The following is a 16684-nucleotide window of genomic DNA, read 5'->3' on the forward strand; positions in this document are numbered from 1 at the left end:
CCCGCCCGGCAGGGCCGTCCCCGCTTCCTGTTCCGAGCGGCGTGCGGGGCGGAGGGCGGTTCCCGCGCTGCCGTGAGCCGCCGTGCGGTCCCCGCTCGCACGCACGGGGTGCCGGGCCCTCCCCTCGGCTTGCCTCGGCGGTTTCTCGCCGCCTCCCCTCCTGCAGGGTAGAGCCTTGCGGCTGTTGTCCCGCGCGGGGCCTTGAAGGGTGAGGGGTACGGCCTCTGCAGTGGAGCTCCCGGCCGTGCCCCTCACCCCTGCCGCTGGCTGTAAATTGACGTTTCCTCTTCTTTGCCTGTGGATGCATAGGAGTTCATGCGAGGGAGGAGACGTTCGGAAAATCACGCTTAGAGTTGTATTTAGAATGTGGAAGGAAAATGGCATGCAGATAAACGCATGCAGCAAGCCTGATCCCCGCGCGTGTGTCGTTATCTGGGTGTTAATTTTAAAGAATTTGGGACTGGGTGATGGTGAAATACGGAATCGCGTACTTGCATGGAGAGGACGGGGCCTCGGTTCTGTGCCTGATCGTTGGGACTGTTACAGCCAAGATGGGTGAGCACCCAGGCAGGGTTCCGTGCTCTCACATCACGGATGGATGTGAAGAAGACTCCGAATTTCCTAAGTCCTATTGTTTCTGCAGAAGAACTGTGCAAGAGGAATTGTGTGCTTGTGCGCAAGCTTCAAGATGTAATTGAATGACATCCTGAATTTTCTTTCTGCCAGGGTATTTCTGCTGACCGGGTATTTTCCCGTGGTGTTCAATAAAAGTTACGATATAAAATGATTAGAGATTACTAAAAGTTAGAGGGCCTCACGATAACCAAACCTCTTTCCATCCTTTGCAGAGATTGGTCTCCTTTAGCCAGATATCCTGCTTGTTCTCATGATAGAAGAAATTGGTCAGGATGACTTGATTGAGACTACCTCTGCTTACCAGGGGCTCATGGGATTTGACTGTCCTGAATACACTTTATTTCTTTTAACATAATTGGTAATTTTTGTGACCCCATGGTGGACAAGAAAAGTGAAGCCATTTCATACAAAAGATGCTACCGGGAGTAAAATTGTAACTTTTTTTTTTTTTTTTTTAAACACTGTGGGGCTTCTCAAAATGTCAGCTAAGTGATTGGCTTTTTGTTGTATGGACTATTCTAGCGTTGGCCACAGGGCAAGCACTCTGACTTTGGTTGATAAATGTCTTTGCTAAAGTCGTAATGTACTCAATTATTGCTTATTTTGTGTGTTGGTCATTAAGAAGTATTGGATTTTGTTAATCTAGTTCAGAAACGAGAGCCAATTACATCCGAATTGTAGCTGAGCGGCCAGACCGGACCTTACAAACGTCAGTAGGTGCATGTCAGCGCGGCCTTTGTGGTGAGGCGGCAGCAGCGCAAAGGAGAAACGCATCTAAGTCTGTGAGGGTGCGGACGGTACATGAAGTTTTTTGCTCGGTGGTCATTATGCCAAAATTAAACTTTTTAAGAACTTGCAGAGTCAGTGAAATTTTAAAAGTTATTTTCTGTTACGCACTGCCTAAAACTTTTTGTTCTGTCTCCCTGCAGTAAGAAGACTTAGGATGCCTCTGGTGACAAAGCGACTGAGAGATCCTGACGTTAATCCTTGCTTGTCGGTAGGGGGGTTTGCTGTTCATTTCCATTTTGAGGGCATCTTGTTTTCTGCAGGTGTTGAATAAAGTTATTTTTGTTAAAAAATGCTTGGCCAGCGTATTTTATTTCACTAGGGCATTTTTAGATGTTCATAATTTAGATAGGAGAGATTCTTTAGTTTTATTTGTAAATCATACATTGAGTTGTCCCTGTAAAACTAGACAAGCCTATGTAACAGTGAGGAAAATCTTTAATCCAGACATTGAAAACTGGAAGGTACCACAGTTTTAAATTACCACTGAAATTTGTAGTTTTCATAGCAGTAATTTTATCATATCCTTGAGACAACTTGGCCAAGAGTAATTAATAGGCCTATAATAAAATTAGCTTATTTTAAACCTAAAGGTTTTCACAAAGGTATCTTACAAACAGAAGAGGCTTTTGTTTGGATTAATTTGGACGACTTGCAGAACTTTCTTGTGGCCTCATTGTCCTTGCATTTTGGTTCTGTGAGGAATTGTGCTCCCTAATCCTGTATGCACTTGTCAAAAATACATACTCATTAAATATATATGACACAGAAATTCAAGCTTGTTCAATATATTAAGATCCGTTTTCCACAGCTTTAGTAAATAAGTCTGTTAAATAGAACATGTTTCTGGGGCTGGGGATTTAGCTCAGCGGCAAAGCGCCTGCCTGGCAAGCGCAAGGTCGTGAGTTCGGTTCCCGGTACCGGAGAAAAACCAAAAAAAAAAAAAAAATAGAACATGTTTCTGAGATCTGTGAAACGAATTACCTGCCTGTTTATTGAAAGCTTTCTTTGGCACATTTCGTGATCATCCCTTTCACTTTGAAGTGTCATTCAGTCTGCTTCCAGTTCAGACAGTGCAAGTTTAATTTGCAAATGGGATCTGCTCTCTTTTAAACTAGCCCTGTGTTGCTCAGGGTTTGGCTTAAAATGATGTTAATAACAATTAAAATTGCTTACATAATACTGTACTTACTTGCATAACAGTAAATGATAGCCAAAAATGCATTAAGATAAATGGTGTTAATTTAGGTTTCCTTGATGTAAACCACTTATTAGCAATTTACTTGGAATCTGTGAGCTAGAATTAAGATCAGACATCAAGTCAGAATGAGAACTGGGAAAGGCCGACAGCTGTATGTGAGTTGGAGTACTGGTTTCTGAGGCTAGCTGTGCAGCAGTGATTTTGAAACATTGTGTGTTGCTTCACTTTCTGTATCAGATAATCACAGCCAGTGCTTCAGTTTAAACTCCTTTGATCAGATACTTGGAAAACTGGCTGAGACTGTGAAAAGGAAGATGCCCAGCCCAACAGAACGAATTCTGGGGTAATTGGCAAGATTATTCAGTTTTTATTAGTCTACCTTTTTGAACAAAAGTGAACCACTTCACATGATAGCTTTAGGAGGAATGCAGCTACAGAAGTCTCTGTTTCTAGTCTCTTTCCGATCCCGTTCTACCTTATAAATGATTACTCTCTTACATATTTAAGGAGTCTGATGCTTCTACCAGATGTATGGATGAGAATAACTATAACAGAGAAAGGTGTTCCAGTTACTTCTTGAAGTACAAAAACTGCCGGAGATTCTGGGTAAGCCTGGCGTGGTGAGCTTCCCGTCAAAACCTGTCTCTTGAAACTGAGGCCTGAGATTAGTTAGTATCCACAGTTCTTTCCCAGTGACGGCCACAAGGAAGCAACTTTCCAGCTGTCTTTGTACTGTTTCGGCACTAAAGAATCCTTGAGTTTTTGTTTTCTCTTACTCTAAGGTACAAGAAGGCAGTTTCACTGTAAATGAGTCTTCCTGGGTGTGTAAATATCTGTGGCCCTAAAGCAATAACCTTGTGTGTGTCTATATACAGCTGTATATCTATATAACTAAATGTGATGTATATCTAGATATAAGTGTGTCGAGAGACATATATCCCATATCCCCTTTCTCTCCCCTAACGTAGGTGAAGGTTCTTTACTGTGTGTGTGTGTGCTCTCACACACCACATTAGACTTTAATTTCTTGGCTCCGTTCTCACTACCACTCGTGGTAGGTGAAACGGTCCCACCCTTCTCAAAGCATTGACGCACAGTTTCTGCTTCTCTGAGCCCAGGGTCTCGCCACTTCTTTTCCCTTTGCTCAGTGAGCTGTTGCTTCCTTTAGCAATTATCCGGCCATTCTTGGTGGCCTGTATACATTCTCGTGCTCCTGTACTTCTAAGGTAGTTCCTTGTCCCAATTACTGTTAACATATATCTGTGGGAATAATCGCTTCTATTTAAATGTTAATAGTTTGAAACATTTATTTAGTCTCCTGGAACAGGGTTTTAGATTTCTTAAGCTGGAGTTTTAGAATTTTCTTTTTGACAAACAATAGCAAATTACTGGCAAATGATATACCATTTAATAGTTGGCTGATGCTGGTTTCTTTTATGCCTATGCACAGAATTCTATCATGGTGGAAAGAAGACAGAATGGAGTGAAGCCGTTTATGCCTACAGCAGCAGAAAGAGCTGAAATCTTGGGAGCAATGGGAAACATTCCCTATTGAATGTTTTCATTAAAATTGATTATATAACTAGAAGCAGGTGATTTTTTTTTTTTTTTTTTTTTTAGTGATTAATGTTTTTAAGACTGGGCTGGCCTTACCCAAACAGATCCGAGGAGACAGAATTCATTTGGCCCTGTGTCCTTGATACTTACTTTCCCTGCCATCCCGATGCTGTGTCTCTGCCATGCTAGACCTGGAGGCCCGGGGTGTTAAAGGGTGGTAGGAGTTGAGTTTCTCTGCTGGGTCACGACAAGAGAAATGTGAACAAAGAAGACTTAATAGGGTTGGCAGGAAGCACTATTCCTAAGGAAAGGAAGTGACGTGAGCATCGACGTGACAGAAGGAAAGCATGACCCACATTTGGAGCATCTGGGCTGTTCTACCCAATGTCTAAAGTAAGTGGATCCCGGGATCCGGGAGCTTGAAACAGAAGGATTATAAATTGGAGCTCAGCCTGGGAAAGTTTGACTTTGTCAGATCCTGCCTCAGAATGCAAAAAATGAAAAGGCTTGGGGATGTGGGTGAGAAGGCCGTGGCGCAGTCCCCAGCACCACCGCCTGGAACGGTAAGTTGTAGGTAGGTGAGTGGTGGGCGGCAGTCCTGGGTCCTAACAGCTCTGTATTTACTTCCCTTGTTTACATTTGTTTGAATAGGTTTAATAAACTCCTCAGGAGGAAGTGGATGTGGAAAGATTGGCCAGAGTGATGATGTGAGAAAGAATGGATGTTCTCTTTAAGGAAAGACTTAGGTGCAAGATTCTGAACTGAAAATCTACAAATTTAGCATAACTTGAACCTTGAGTTCTTGAACTGTGGTAATAGAAAAAAATGAGTTCCCTGAGAAGTAGGATTTCTGTGTGCAGGATGACGTGGACAAGGAAAGGTCTGGGAGGTCAGGGGAGAGTTCAGCCCTGGAGTGAGAGGAGGGCTTCGCTTCCTCACAATATCCAAACAGTACTTTAGCGTGGTGAGGCGAGTCGTGTACTAGTTTTCCTTATACCCATTGCCTTTTAAAATCAAGGTTATTTATACAAGGTTTGTAAAGATACATATTTTAATAAAAGTTAATTGTTTTAGAAAACCAATGAAAACAAATTCCTGTACCCTTTCTTATCTCTTGGGCCTTGATCAAAAAACATTACTTTCATGGTTGGTGACGATGAATTGAGACAAAAATCCAATTCAGATCTTTTCAAGCCATGTGACCTTGACTTGTTTTCTCATTTTTTAATTAAGACATGTTTGCAGTCCATAATGTTTACATTCCTTGTGCAGAGCTGGTACGTGTACAGCCTGTCTGAGTTCCTTTTATCTCCATCATGATCCCTGCCCTTTTGAAAAAGATCTCCCTACTTCCTCTCAACTATGTTTTATTGTGCTGTTTTTTGGTTTGTCATGTAAGAGAAATCATGCCTTATTTATGCTTGTGTGTCTGATTTATTTCACTTAACAAGGTCTCAGGGTGCAGACATTTTCCAACACATGATTCAGATGTATCCGTATGTCAGAGTAGTGACCCATTGTGTATATATACACCACATTTTCATTATCCATCTGCTGATGGACATAGAGTTCGCTCGACATAGAGGGACATAGATTTAGGTACTGTCCTGCTATAAACACGGGTATGCACGTATTACTGTAATATGTCCTTACTTTTGGAAAGATACCTGGAAGGGGACTAGCTGGGTTAAGTGGAGTTTCTATCTTCAGTTGTTTGAGGAGTCTTCATAATGATTTCCATAGTGGTACTAGTTTACATTCTCACCAGCAATATAGAAGGGTTCCTATCCCCTGCAGCCTTGATAGCATTTATTATTTGTTTCCTTGGTATCCATTCTTTCTGGAGTAAGATGGGATCTCAGTGTTGTTTTAACTTGCATTTCTCTAATGGCCAGCAATGTTGAACACTTCATGTATGTACTGGCTATTTTTCCTTCTGAGAAGTGTCTGTTCATTTGCTGGTTGTTGAATGTGAGTCTATTTGAATAAAAAAAAATTTCAAAAATTCTTTTGTATTGATCGCTGTAAAACAATGGATTAAAATGGGACCTGCAAAGAATTACTACATACTTGTGTGAGAAACATTTCAGTACATTTAAGCACTCGTAAGAGTTTATAATTTTAGTGTCACTTCTTTGAATGTACATGTCAGTACCAGCATTGATTGTATAGGTCTTTGTCCTGATGTGGCTTTTATTTTTCATTTACTTATTTTTACTACTTTTGCTGTTTTTGCTAAGCATTTCAGATACAGACATGGATGCCTGCCTTACCACCAGTGCCCTCCTGTGTGCATGTTCATTTCTCCCTGGATGTGTGTCTGTGAAGTTGAGTTGCTGTGTCATGTGATAACTTTAAATGTTTGAGGATCTGACATTTTTCTGAAGTAGCTGCGTTATTTAATGATCCTACCAGCGGTGTGTCAGAGCTCCAGTTTGCCCACGTCCTCATGAGTACTTGCTAGTCTGACTTGGATGCCGGCCATGCCAGTGGATGTGAGCCGCTACATCCTTGCAGTTTTGCTTTGCATTTTCCCGAGGGCCGATATTTGTCGGTCGTCTTTTAGTGGGTATCTTGGCTCTTCGGCAGCTTTGGAGAAATGTCTTGTGAGATCCTGTGCCCATTTTAATTGGGTCATCATTTATTGAGTTGTAAAAATTTTTATGTATAATAGGTACAAGAGAGGAGATACATGGTCTGCAGAAATTTTCTCCCATCCTGTCGGTTGTACTTTTGGTTTTTGGTATACTTCTCAGCCCAGAAGTTAATTTTGGTGAATGTGAATCTAAACAGTATTAACCTTTTAAGTTGAATGTGGTGTTATTCTCTTCAGAATGAAACACCATTTTCATTTTTTCTTTTCTTTCCTTTTTGCCATTTCTAAGAAAGTATTATCTAAGGTCACAAGAGCTTGTGCCTGTTTTCTTCAAAGAGTTTTATGAGTTTTATCTCATGTTTAGGTCTCCGATCATTATGAGTTAATTTTTTACATGTGTCTTTCCAGTTATTGCAGCACTGTCAAGGGAAAAAGGCTATTCTTTCCCCCACTGAATTGCCTTAGTACCTTTGTTACAAATCATATGTTGTACATGAGTTTTTTCTTTACTTTCAATTCCATTAATCTATATTTTATGTCTACGCTTATCCCAGTACCATGATGTCTTGGTTACTATAACTTTGTAGCCATGGCATACTTCTTTGATGATTGCTTTTTATGTATGTTTTATATGAAATGCTTTAACGACAAACTAGTTGTTTTGAGATTTTTGATCAGCAGACTGTTGACATATGTACATAGAATAGTTTGACCCAGGCAAAACTGTTCCATTCTAAATTTGTTTTCACAATATTCTGTAATTCCTAGTTAGCTTCTATCGTGGTTTGGGGTTTTTGCAAGGGAGAACAATATAATACAGGACACATATTTTATAAGATTATTTATAATAGTCACCCAAAGAATCATATACAAGAGAGTACAGGAAATCTGTCCACACACGAAAGACAGAAGAATCCAGCTGAAGGCCTGGATCCCACGATAATGTCCTGCTTGAGTCCAGCTGAAGACCTAGAACCCATAACAACGCCTCCCAAGAATCCAACTGGAGGCCCAGAGCCCATATCTCATGCAGGCCTGTTTCATGGGTCTGCACTGGGAAGACCCAAAGGTCAGTGGTGGAATCTAGAAAGGCTGTGCCAGTGGGATGCAGGATCTCTGCTAGCAGGCTGAGGGATCTGCACTGGAGCCAGGAAGTGACATGCAAAGTAAGAACCAGAGCTCCCCCGAAAAGTACCACAGCCATCCTCAGCAAGAGTGAGGTCCCGAGCTCCTCTGATGATTAAGACAGCTGAGTTCCCATCAAAGCCAATGTGACAGGCTTCTCCAGGAGACTCAGCAGTGCACCATCTTCCCCTCCAGAACCAGGAAGCAGTGCTGAGAATGGGAACCAGAGCTCCCCCAAAGTGAACCAAAGCCGTTCTCAGCAACAAGGTCCTGAGCTCCATGGAGGATGAAAACAGCTGAGTTCATCAGGAAAGCCAGCATGACAAGGTCCTCCGAGAGAACCAACAGCTCCTTACAGCTTCTCAGCACTTCCAACAGGCTGCCAACAGATTCTACCAGCTCCCAACAGCCTTCTTTCTCCCCTCCTGCTCTTATGCTGCTGGCAACAGTCCTCAGGTGGGCCTCCCACAGCCAGCACCACGCTTATTTCGTTTAGCTGGGGGTTATCAGTTGCCCACCAGTTGTCAATCCATTACAGCTTCTTTATACTTCGCTTGATAACTTCACTATACTCTCCTTATAACCTGATTGTTCAAGATCTGATTATACTACCTTTGAGGGACAGAGTCTTTAAGTGTTTTATTCATCACTACCGTTAAATTTGTGATTATTGTATTTCTCTTCCCAGGGTTCTGCTTTGGGAGAAGTGAAGCTAATGAACTTGATAAATTAATTGTGTCAGCATGTTAGTGGGCGCTGTGAGAAATTTTGGAGTCAGGCAAGCCTTTGTCATTCACTGTCAACAAAAACACATATGAGTTGTTTTACTGTGTTCGTGTTCGTCTCTTGTAGGAAACATCTCATTACAGATTCTCAGCGGGACGGTGCGCTGTCTGTAGTGTGTAAAAGCAACCCTTCCGATAATCGCTGTATTTGTTTATAAGTTCCTGGAAGACAGACAGTATCATTCCTGCTTATACTCATATGTCTGGTCCAAATCTAGTATGCTATAAATGATCAACAAACATGAACGTGTGAGAGTTGGTGGCTTTTAAAATTGGAAAAGTGTGCAGGTTCGAACCACGCAGAAGGGTAGGCGGTTTGCAGTAAGTCCGCCCTCGACGCACTCAGTGTCAAGAGCTTTCGAGATCTTGCACGAGTGTGAGTGTGTGTTCGCTTTTCACCAAGGGACCGTCATAGTGCGTGAGCTGTGTGGCTGAGGCACTCCGCTCTGTCCTCTACCTGATGTCGTTTGGAATAATGTTTTAGTAACCAGTGATTCTAGATTTACGCCATTCCTGTCAGGAATTGCATTTTCCCTTGTACAGTGTGCCATTAGTGAGCAGATCTATGGATGGGCCCACTGAAATAAAGTTGCACGATTGTCATTAATCCTGGGTCTTTGCCCTGTTTTTTTTTTTTTTTTTTTTTTTTTATCAGTGATGTAAATTTCTAAGAGTGAAATCCTTAGGTTAAAGGTTTCTGCATTTACAATTTTGTATGTGTTCACAAATCAGTTACCTTCCAGAGAGAAGCGTGTCAGTTTATACTCCTGTAGATAAAGTAGTGAGTGTTTCTTTCCTGACCCCTTCAGTGCCACTGGGCACTTTGAAACTTTCATTCTTATGAATCTGATGAATCAAAAATGGAAGAAGTGTATTTATTTCCTTTGCCCATTTTTACTTTTAGACTGTTGGTGTAAATAATATGGGAGACCATTTTTATATTAAGGAAATTACCTCTGTCATATATACAGTATTCTGTATATTTTTCAGTTTGTCCTTTAATTTTTTTGATTTTCAAAAATTTCTGCCGTGTTTTATGTTACCATTAAGTAAGTGCATGAGCCTTTCTTTTTATGGTTTCTGAACCTCAAGAACATTACAAAGTCCAAGTCCAAGTGCTGCTGTTACAGTTTAGTTCTTAAATATTTGTGAAGTTCCCATCAAAGAGCCTGTGCAAAAGGCCAGAGGAACCGGAGGAGCATGGACGAGCCAGTCACCACCCTGGTTCTCAGGAAACTTCACTGTGTTGCACAAGAGAACGAAAACAGTAAGACACTCCTGGAAGGGTAAGCAGATGCAGTGAGCTAAGAGGTCACACGTGCCATATTTGTAAAGCTCTTACTAATTGAAAGCAGAGTATGTAAAGGAAGGTAGCAAGAAAAAACCTAGAGAAGTAGAATGGCTTAGATTAAGAACTTCAAATGCTGAGCTTGGTACTTCAGAGCCTACTCTATGCATAAGAGAAAGCTATGAAGCATTTGGAGATGGAGAAGGTTTAATTCAATTTGTGTCTCAAAAATTATCCTGGAAGCATTGAGATGGGTTAGTAGAATGTTTCCAGGTCTCTGCAACGGTCCTATTTTCCCCCATCAACTTTTGTCCCACTCCAGTTCCTTCTTACTGCAGCCAGGAACATCTTCCTGATATGTGAATGCAGTGATTCCTTTGCTTGAAATTCCCAAGACCTCAGACCTCTCAGGCTCTGCCCAGCACCCCTGCCCCAGGTTACAAAAACCTCCGAGACCTGGCACATGAGCGGGGCAGGTTGGAGGTTTGTTCTTTTTGGACCAGCAAACTCAGCCCATCCTCCATAACTTTAGATTTCAGTGCAGGCAGATGAAAATATTTAAATCCCGTTCATACACAGCGTCTTCCTGCCACACTGTCCATCCCTGGTTTTTCTGAGCCTGAGTAGCCATACCCAGCCTGCTGCAGGCATCCTGTCCACTCAGGCTCGGTTCACGTGAGTCATCTCTGCAGCCCTCCCCGCAGCCCAGGTGGGATTCACCACACCTCTTCACTTTATCCAGGCGGCACAGGCTCATCCGTGGCAGTCACTGTGTGCCCTGCTAGCGGGGCGTAGGACTAGATGTGGTAAGATTAAACAAATGAAGTTTCTTTAATGCACATTTTGTTTCCCCCTTAGTTTTCAGAAGAAGAACACAAAAATAAAATAAAACTTAAGCATCAAATGCTTTATCCCAAAAGAGAAGCTAACAGAGGTAGAACCGTTTTGCTTTTCAGTTATAAACAGAAGAACAATTTCCATTCACAAGTTTCGGTCTTAGGAGCAGTTTCCCCTGTCATGCTCATGCCTGGCGTTGACAGCCTGCAACTGTAGAGTGTTATTTGTGAGGTCTGCAGCCAGGCTGCCTGCCGCACTCGGCCCCCAGAAGCCCGAAGGGTTTCTCACGGAGCAGCTGGGCTGTCTTCTGACAGCTGGATGGTGCTGTTGCACCAGGAAATGCCAAGTGTGCTTCAGAACACCTGCTCTTCTCTAGGGAAAGTTAAATTACACTTAAACTTCTACTCACCTACTAAAAGTCCGGTCCAGAGCGGTCACCTAAGTATGCCCCAGTTTTTTCTGTTCCCTCTATCATTGTTTAGTGACCACGAATAAACGGGCTTTGGATCACCTCGGATGCGTTCTCTCAGCCCGGGGAATCCTCCTAAACAAATGAAAAGAAAGTAAGTGTCTTTGAAGCCTTGCACTTAGGTGGGATGAGGAAAATGGAGCAAGTTACCAGGAAGGTCAAGCAGGGGAAGAGAGAGGAAATGGGAGAGGAAGGAGAGGGGAAATGGAGACCGATGAGATGCTCGGAGGAAGGAAGAGTAGGGCTTCACCTGGGCACAGGGCAGGGGCTGCAGTCACCATTGGTGGACACACAGTCACTCAGTGGAAATAAAGGGCCTGACGTCCAGGGTGTGGAAACGGCTTTGCGTTAGGGTCTGGGTTCTGGCCGTGCCTCTTACAGCTTAGCTGGTCTGGAGTAAATTGCTGTACCACTGAACATCTTCACTTCTGTGAAATCTGTACTTGAAAAAGTAACTTATTGGTTATTGTGAAACCCAAAGAAAGTTATCCATGTGTTGTGCAATAGACAGTATTCATATTTGAAATGTGTCTCGGTGTGCAGATACTAGGGTTAGTTGTGGTAAGTGAAAGCCTTATAGAATCCTTGGTTAATCCCAGTAATACCAGCTACTACAACCATCTTATTTCATGTCTGCACTTAAGTTTCCCCTAATAAAACCAACAATAAAAACCAAAATTTCCCACCTCTACCAGGAAAGATTGCAAAAAGTCAGGTTGATTGTTTATTTCACTCTTTTATAGCCTTAGTCTACAATTTGGTCCAGAATACTCCCTCCTTATAATTTTCTTCTCATACGCCTCCTGTAGCTATTCTAGTTCTTCTTATGCGTCTGAATGTCCGGTAGTTAAGAACAAGTACAAGGAGTTTCACTCGGGAGCCATGGGGAGAGTCCAGCAGGAACTGGACGTATTTACCAAGTCATGGAGGAGGAATGCAATATTGTCCAGCAATACTCAGGGCAGATCAACACAAACCAACCGAGTGCTGTACAGATTTTCCCACTGTCTGCAAACGGGAGGTGTCTCTTCTCTCCTCAACAGCTGTCCTTTTTTCTTCCTTCAGAACCAGCTCCAGCCTTATCTCATCTCCAGGACACCACTTGCATGGTAATTCTAGCTCACCGGGTGCTGTTATTGCAGTAACTGCAACCTCACACAAAGCTTCTTCTTCCCCCTTCGCTGGTCCTTAGCACTGAGTACAGGTCTCCTTAGCTGTTGAGCTCTTTTGTTGCTTAGCGTTCTGTCCTTGTGTTGTGTGCAGAAGTTCTATCCAGGGGGACCTAGGAGGAAGAGGGGAGGAAAAGGGATCAAGATGTGATACATGTGTGTACCAATTCCCCATGATGAGTGTATTTACTATGTACCCAAAACATACTCATGAAAAAGAAGAAAACATCTCACTGAAAGTCCTTAGGACTGTGTCTATTATTTAATCATATTTTGGGGCATTGAAAATAAAATGCATGAAACAGGCAAACCTATAGAGATAAAAAGCGGATATGAGATTGGGAGCATAGGAAATGACTTTATTGGATGTCTGTTCCTTTTGGAGGGGATAAAAATGTTACAGAATTTGATAGTGGTGATGGCCGCACATTACTATGAGTAAAAAAGCACTGCAGTATACACTATGAAATGATTACTGTTTAAAATACTCTATCATGTGCTCTGTCTACATTGCAAAGGCAGAGACCGTTATAGTACCTCATACTTACGCAGCACTTATATTTAAAGTGCAATACAAGCCTGTGAAGTCAGTATTCTTCCTGCTTGTAGATGCAAGAGTGAGACCTGCGCAGTTCAAAGGACCTGCCTGCTGCCTGCGTTGCCACGTTGCTCCTGTTTCTCTCCTGGTGAACCTGCCTCTTCAGTGTCTTTCCGTGCCTGTGCAGCCCCTGTTACTATTATTCAGATTACCATTCATTGCTGGGTTTGTAAATAAGTGGAAGACTTCAGTAGGGGATGGGAAAGTGAGCGAGAACTTGGATGCTCTAGGAGGAAGCTACAAATTAGCTAATGCCGTTGATAGGATAACTGATTGCCTCTCAAACCTTTTCCTCCAAAATGATTGATTCTATTCTACTGTTAACCTTGTCCCCTTCTCTGCTATTGAGATCATGGTGAGAGGTGACACTAGCTGGAGATGACAAGACGGTCTATGTCATGAAATCACATGGAAGAAGCAAGGGAAAGCCAGGGTCACTGCAAAGCAGACCTCTCTCTCACCCCGACAAGCAGGTTGGTTTTCTCATTTCTTGCGCTAAGGAGTTCCCTTATACATATATGGGTTTCATGAACACCTGGGGAGTTGTGGGTGGGGGTAGGGGCATTTTAGTTCATAATACGTACACTTGGCAAGGGGAATGTCATCTCATCTCTTTCTTCCCCTACACTTCAAATGTATGTCACCTTGTAGAGCAGCATTCCAATCCCTTGACGACTTCTGTAGAAGTCATTCCACTTTTGAAGAATGTCATTCTCAACCTTATTCAACTGCATTTCCTTACCTCTCAGGAAAGCCAGCTCCCCTCCTCACGAAAATAAGCTCAGGTTGGCTAATTCTCCTGTATACCTGCTACCTGCGGGCTGCATCTTGAGCCTTGCACATGCGACACTGTACCTAGGACGAAAGTGTCACCTTGACTAGTGTTGGGGTCAATTACCTCTATCTCTTTGTCGAATCAGTTACTTATTTATTTTTAATTTTGGCGTTGGGGGATGGGAGAGAAGATGTGAAAAGCTGAGGGAAGAAGATATCGTGTGAGAGGGAGGTGGGTCGGTGGTGGTTGGAAACGCGGCCGCTGCTGCTTAGTTGGCTAGATTTGTAATGTTGCTTTATTTTTCTGTTTGAGGGCTTTGCATAAATTCCTTCAACTTAAAAGTCTCAAGTTTTGCAGTTGGAAGAAGCCAGCCTCAGCGAGTGGTTATACATAGAGTAAGATGGTATCTGCAGAAAGCCTAACCTGGCACCAATGAAATATGTTGGATATTGTTATTCTCTAGTTCTGCTTTTTGAGGAGAAGGAGGAATAACAGGTGCTCATGAGATCACCATTCAACTATTAGGGTTTAAGACTGGGAAGTCAGAGATCTTATCTTTTTCTTATTTTTTTTCATTTGCCAGAATACACCAATACTATCTACCTCCACACTGTTGAGCTCCCAAATAGCAGCCTAGTTTTGAGTAAGAATTCTTTAATGCTGAGTAACAAGACTAATCATAATTATCTTAGTATCTGAGTAAGGCAGAGGACTAGCTGGATAAGACTCTATGACGTGGCCACTCAGCAATCTTTGCGAAGACATACTACCATATTCACAAAGACAGAGCATAGAGGTTAAAACGTTTGAGTAGAGACCTTCTCAAAATGTGTGAAGCTTTGAGCTCTTAATAGATCTCCAAATAGTAAAATAAGTAATAGAATGGATTTACTTAGAGGGAACGAGCAACTGAAAGAGAGAACACTTTATATACTGAAATGGGCAATCTGACAATATGAACTAGGGTGGACCAAATAAATGAATGTGTGTAGATTAAAGAAGTTCTCGGCAGTGAAGAATGGAGAGGAAGGTAAAGGAAGAAAAATGACAAGGAGAAATTCTAATGTAAAATTCCACCAAATTATTGCACTCTGTTTTTTTTTTTTTTGGTTTTTCTCAGGTACCGGGAACCAAACTCACGACCTTGCGCTTGCCAGGCAGGCGCTTTGCCGCTGAGCTAAATCCCCAGCCCCAAATTATTGCACTCTGATGAGAAGGAAAGCAAGCAGGGGAAAGATGTACAGGCCAGCGGGGTATTCATAATAATCTGACCATTAACAAAGTATCCATCATTCAGTGCTTATTCATTTGTATGACAAATATGTATTGAGTACCTGCTGTGTGCTACACTGTCCTTGGAACTTAAAATTCAATACTGAACAAAATCAGTAGGATCTTTGCCTGTATTAAATGTATATGGTAGTGGAGAGAGAGAGACACACACACACACACACACAATTCACAAGGAACACAATAAATGAACCAGACAGCATGATAGAATGCTGCAAGAGTTGTGAAAGAAAAGACCCTCAACGGAAGGTAAGAAGGCTAAAGCTGCGTGCCTAGAGAGCCAGGGGAGAGGAGTAGAGACCCTGGTGTGTGCAGCGGGAGTTACATGGATGTATTAAGTAATTTAGGAGTATGAGCAGCAAAAGTCATGCTCTCTGGCATTTTGGGGACACCACTCAAATAACTGATGTTGCTTCTTGCTATCTTATCCAACTTTGCTTTCGTAATGAGAATCTCCCGGGCTGACAGTGTAGCAGGGTTCATGTAAGTGTCCGTGTGGGCAGGCCTTTGAAGACCCTGGAGATCACACGTATTGAAGTACTGAAAACGCACCAGTGGATAGCAACATCAAAGCGTTCCGGGGCCCAGGCAGTAAAGAACACCAGAGATGCCGGGACAATGAGTAAAAGCAATGAATTTGAAAACCACACACATCAAGGAATGAGTAGGTATAGTGTCATAAGTAAAATAAAGTCTGTGCAGAAAGTTCAAAAACATTTTCAAGTATAAATTTATAGAATGCTAAACATTCTATAAATTTTGAAGGAGTATGGGCTTTGAAGGAAAATTAGGGGATTTTAAGGTCTTCATTCAGTTAGCTGTCTGCTGATGTGACGCCAGTTTCCTACATGACTACTTCAGTTTACTGCGTTTCTCCAGGACATTATGCCGCATGTTCATGGTCAAGCTTAGACCCTGTGGTCGGAAGGGTAATGTAAAACAATCTCAATAATCGTTTGAGATTGGAATAGTGCACTGTCCAGTAGAAAGAAGAAAGACTCCTCCCTTGCTCTTTTCAGGAAACGTGTTGTCCGTTGCCCAGGCTGCTGGGGGCTGTGCTACACTAACCTCATCTTTTAGGAGAACTTCATCTCTAACGGACGCAAGCAACCGAATGAGCCGATGTCAAAACATAGAGTGCCCACCTCCGCCACAGGCGAATTTGTCAGCCTCTGGTCTACTGCCGTAAATTTACACCATACTGGAGTACTGCTCCCAAATTCCACCCTTGGACTAGAGAACCAGCTCAGGGGAAGCAGAGGAACCCTGTGGCACATTCAGAGAGCAGGCTACCCCCAGTAGGATTCTGCATCTCACAGGCACTGCACACGTTGGAAGACATGACAGGACAGGAGTTTCCTGATCTGTCTAGTTAATAGTGCCTCCTCCTAACGGGTTTCAGAGCCCTCTTACAACACCAAAATCCATACACGCTCTACTCCCTCATGTAAAATGGTGAAGTGTCTGCATGTAACCTGCGCGTATGGCCCCGTAGACTTTAAATCATCTCCAGATGACGGACAGCACTGACAAGAAAGGAGTCTGCACATGTTCAGTACACATACACGGCTT

At 42.6% G+C, this 16684-nt stretch overlaps 1 protein-coding gene across 1 annotated transcript; it reads left to right on the forward strand.

Moving 5' to 3' along the window:
- Positions 1-1563: 1563 nt before the first annotated feature.
- Chchd7 (coiled-coil-helix-coiled-coil-helix domain containing 7) lies at positions 1564-4211 on the forward strand (the record flags this gene model as incomplete). Its single annotated transcript, XM_013520257.1, is given in 3 exon segments — positions 1564-1633; positions 3131-3229; positions 4074-4211. Coding segments are annotated over 3 exon segments (258 nt in total). The 3' UTR covers positions 4179-4211.
- Between the last annotated feature and the right edge of the window lie 12473 nt (positions 4212-16684).

The sequence above is a fragment of the Chinchilla lanigera genome, unplaced genomic scaffold (assembly GCF_000276665.1).
Source record: "Chinchilla lanigera isolate Chin_1 unplaced genomic scaffold, ChiLan1.0 scaffold00053, whole genome shotgun sequence".
In the NCBI taxonomy this organism is placed as follows: Eukaryota; Metazoa; Chordata; class Mammalia; order Rodentia; family Chinchillidae; genus Chinchilla; species Chinchilla lanigera.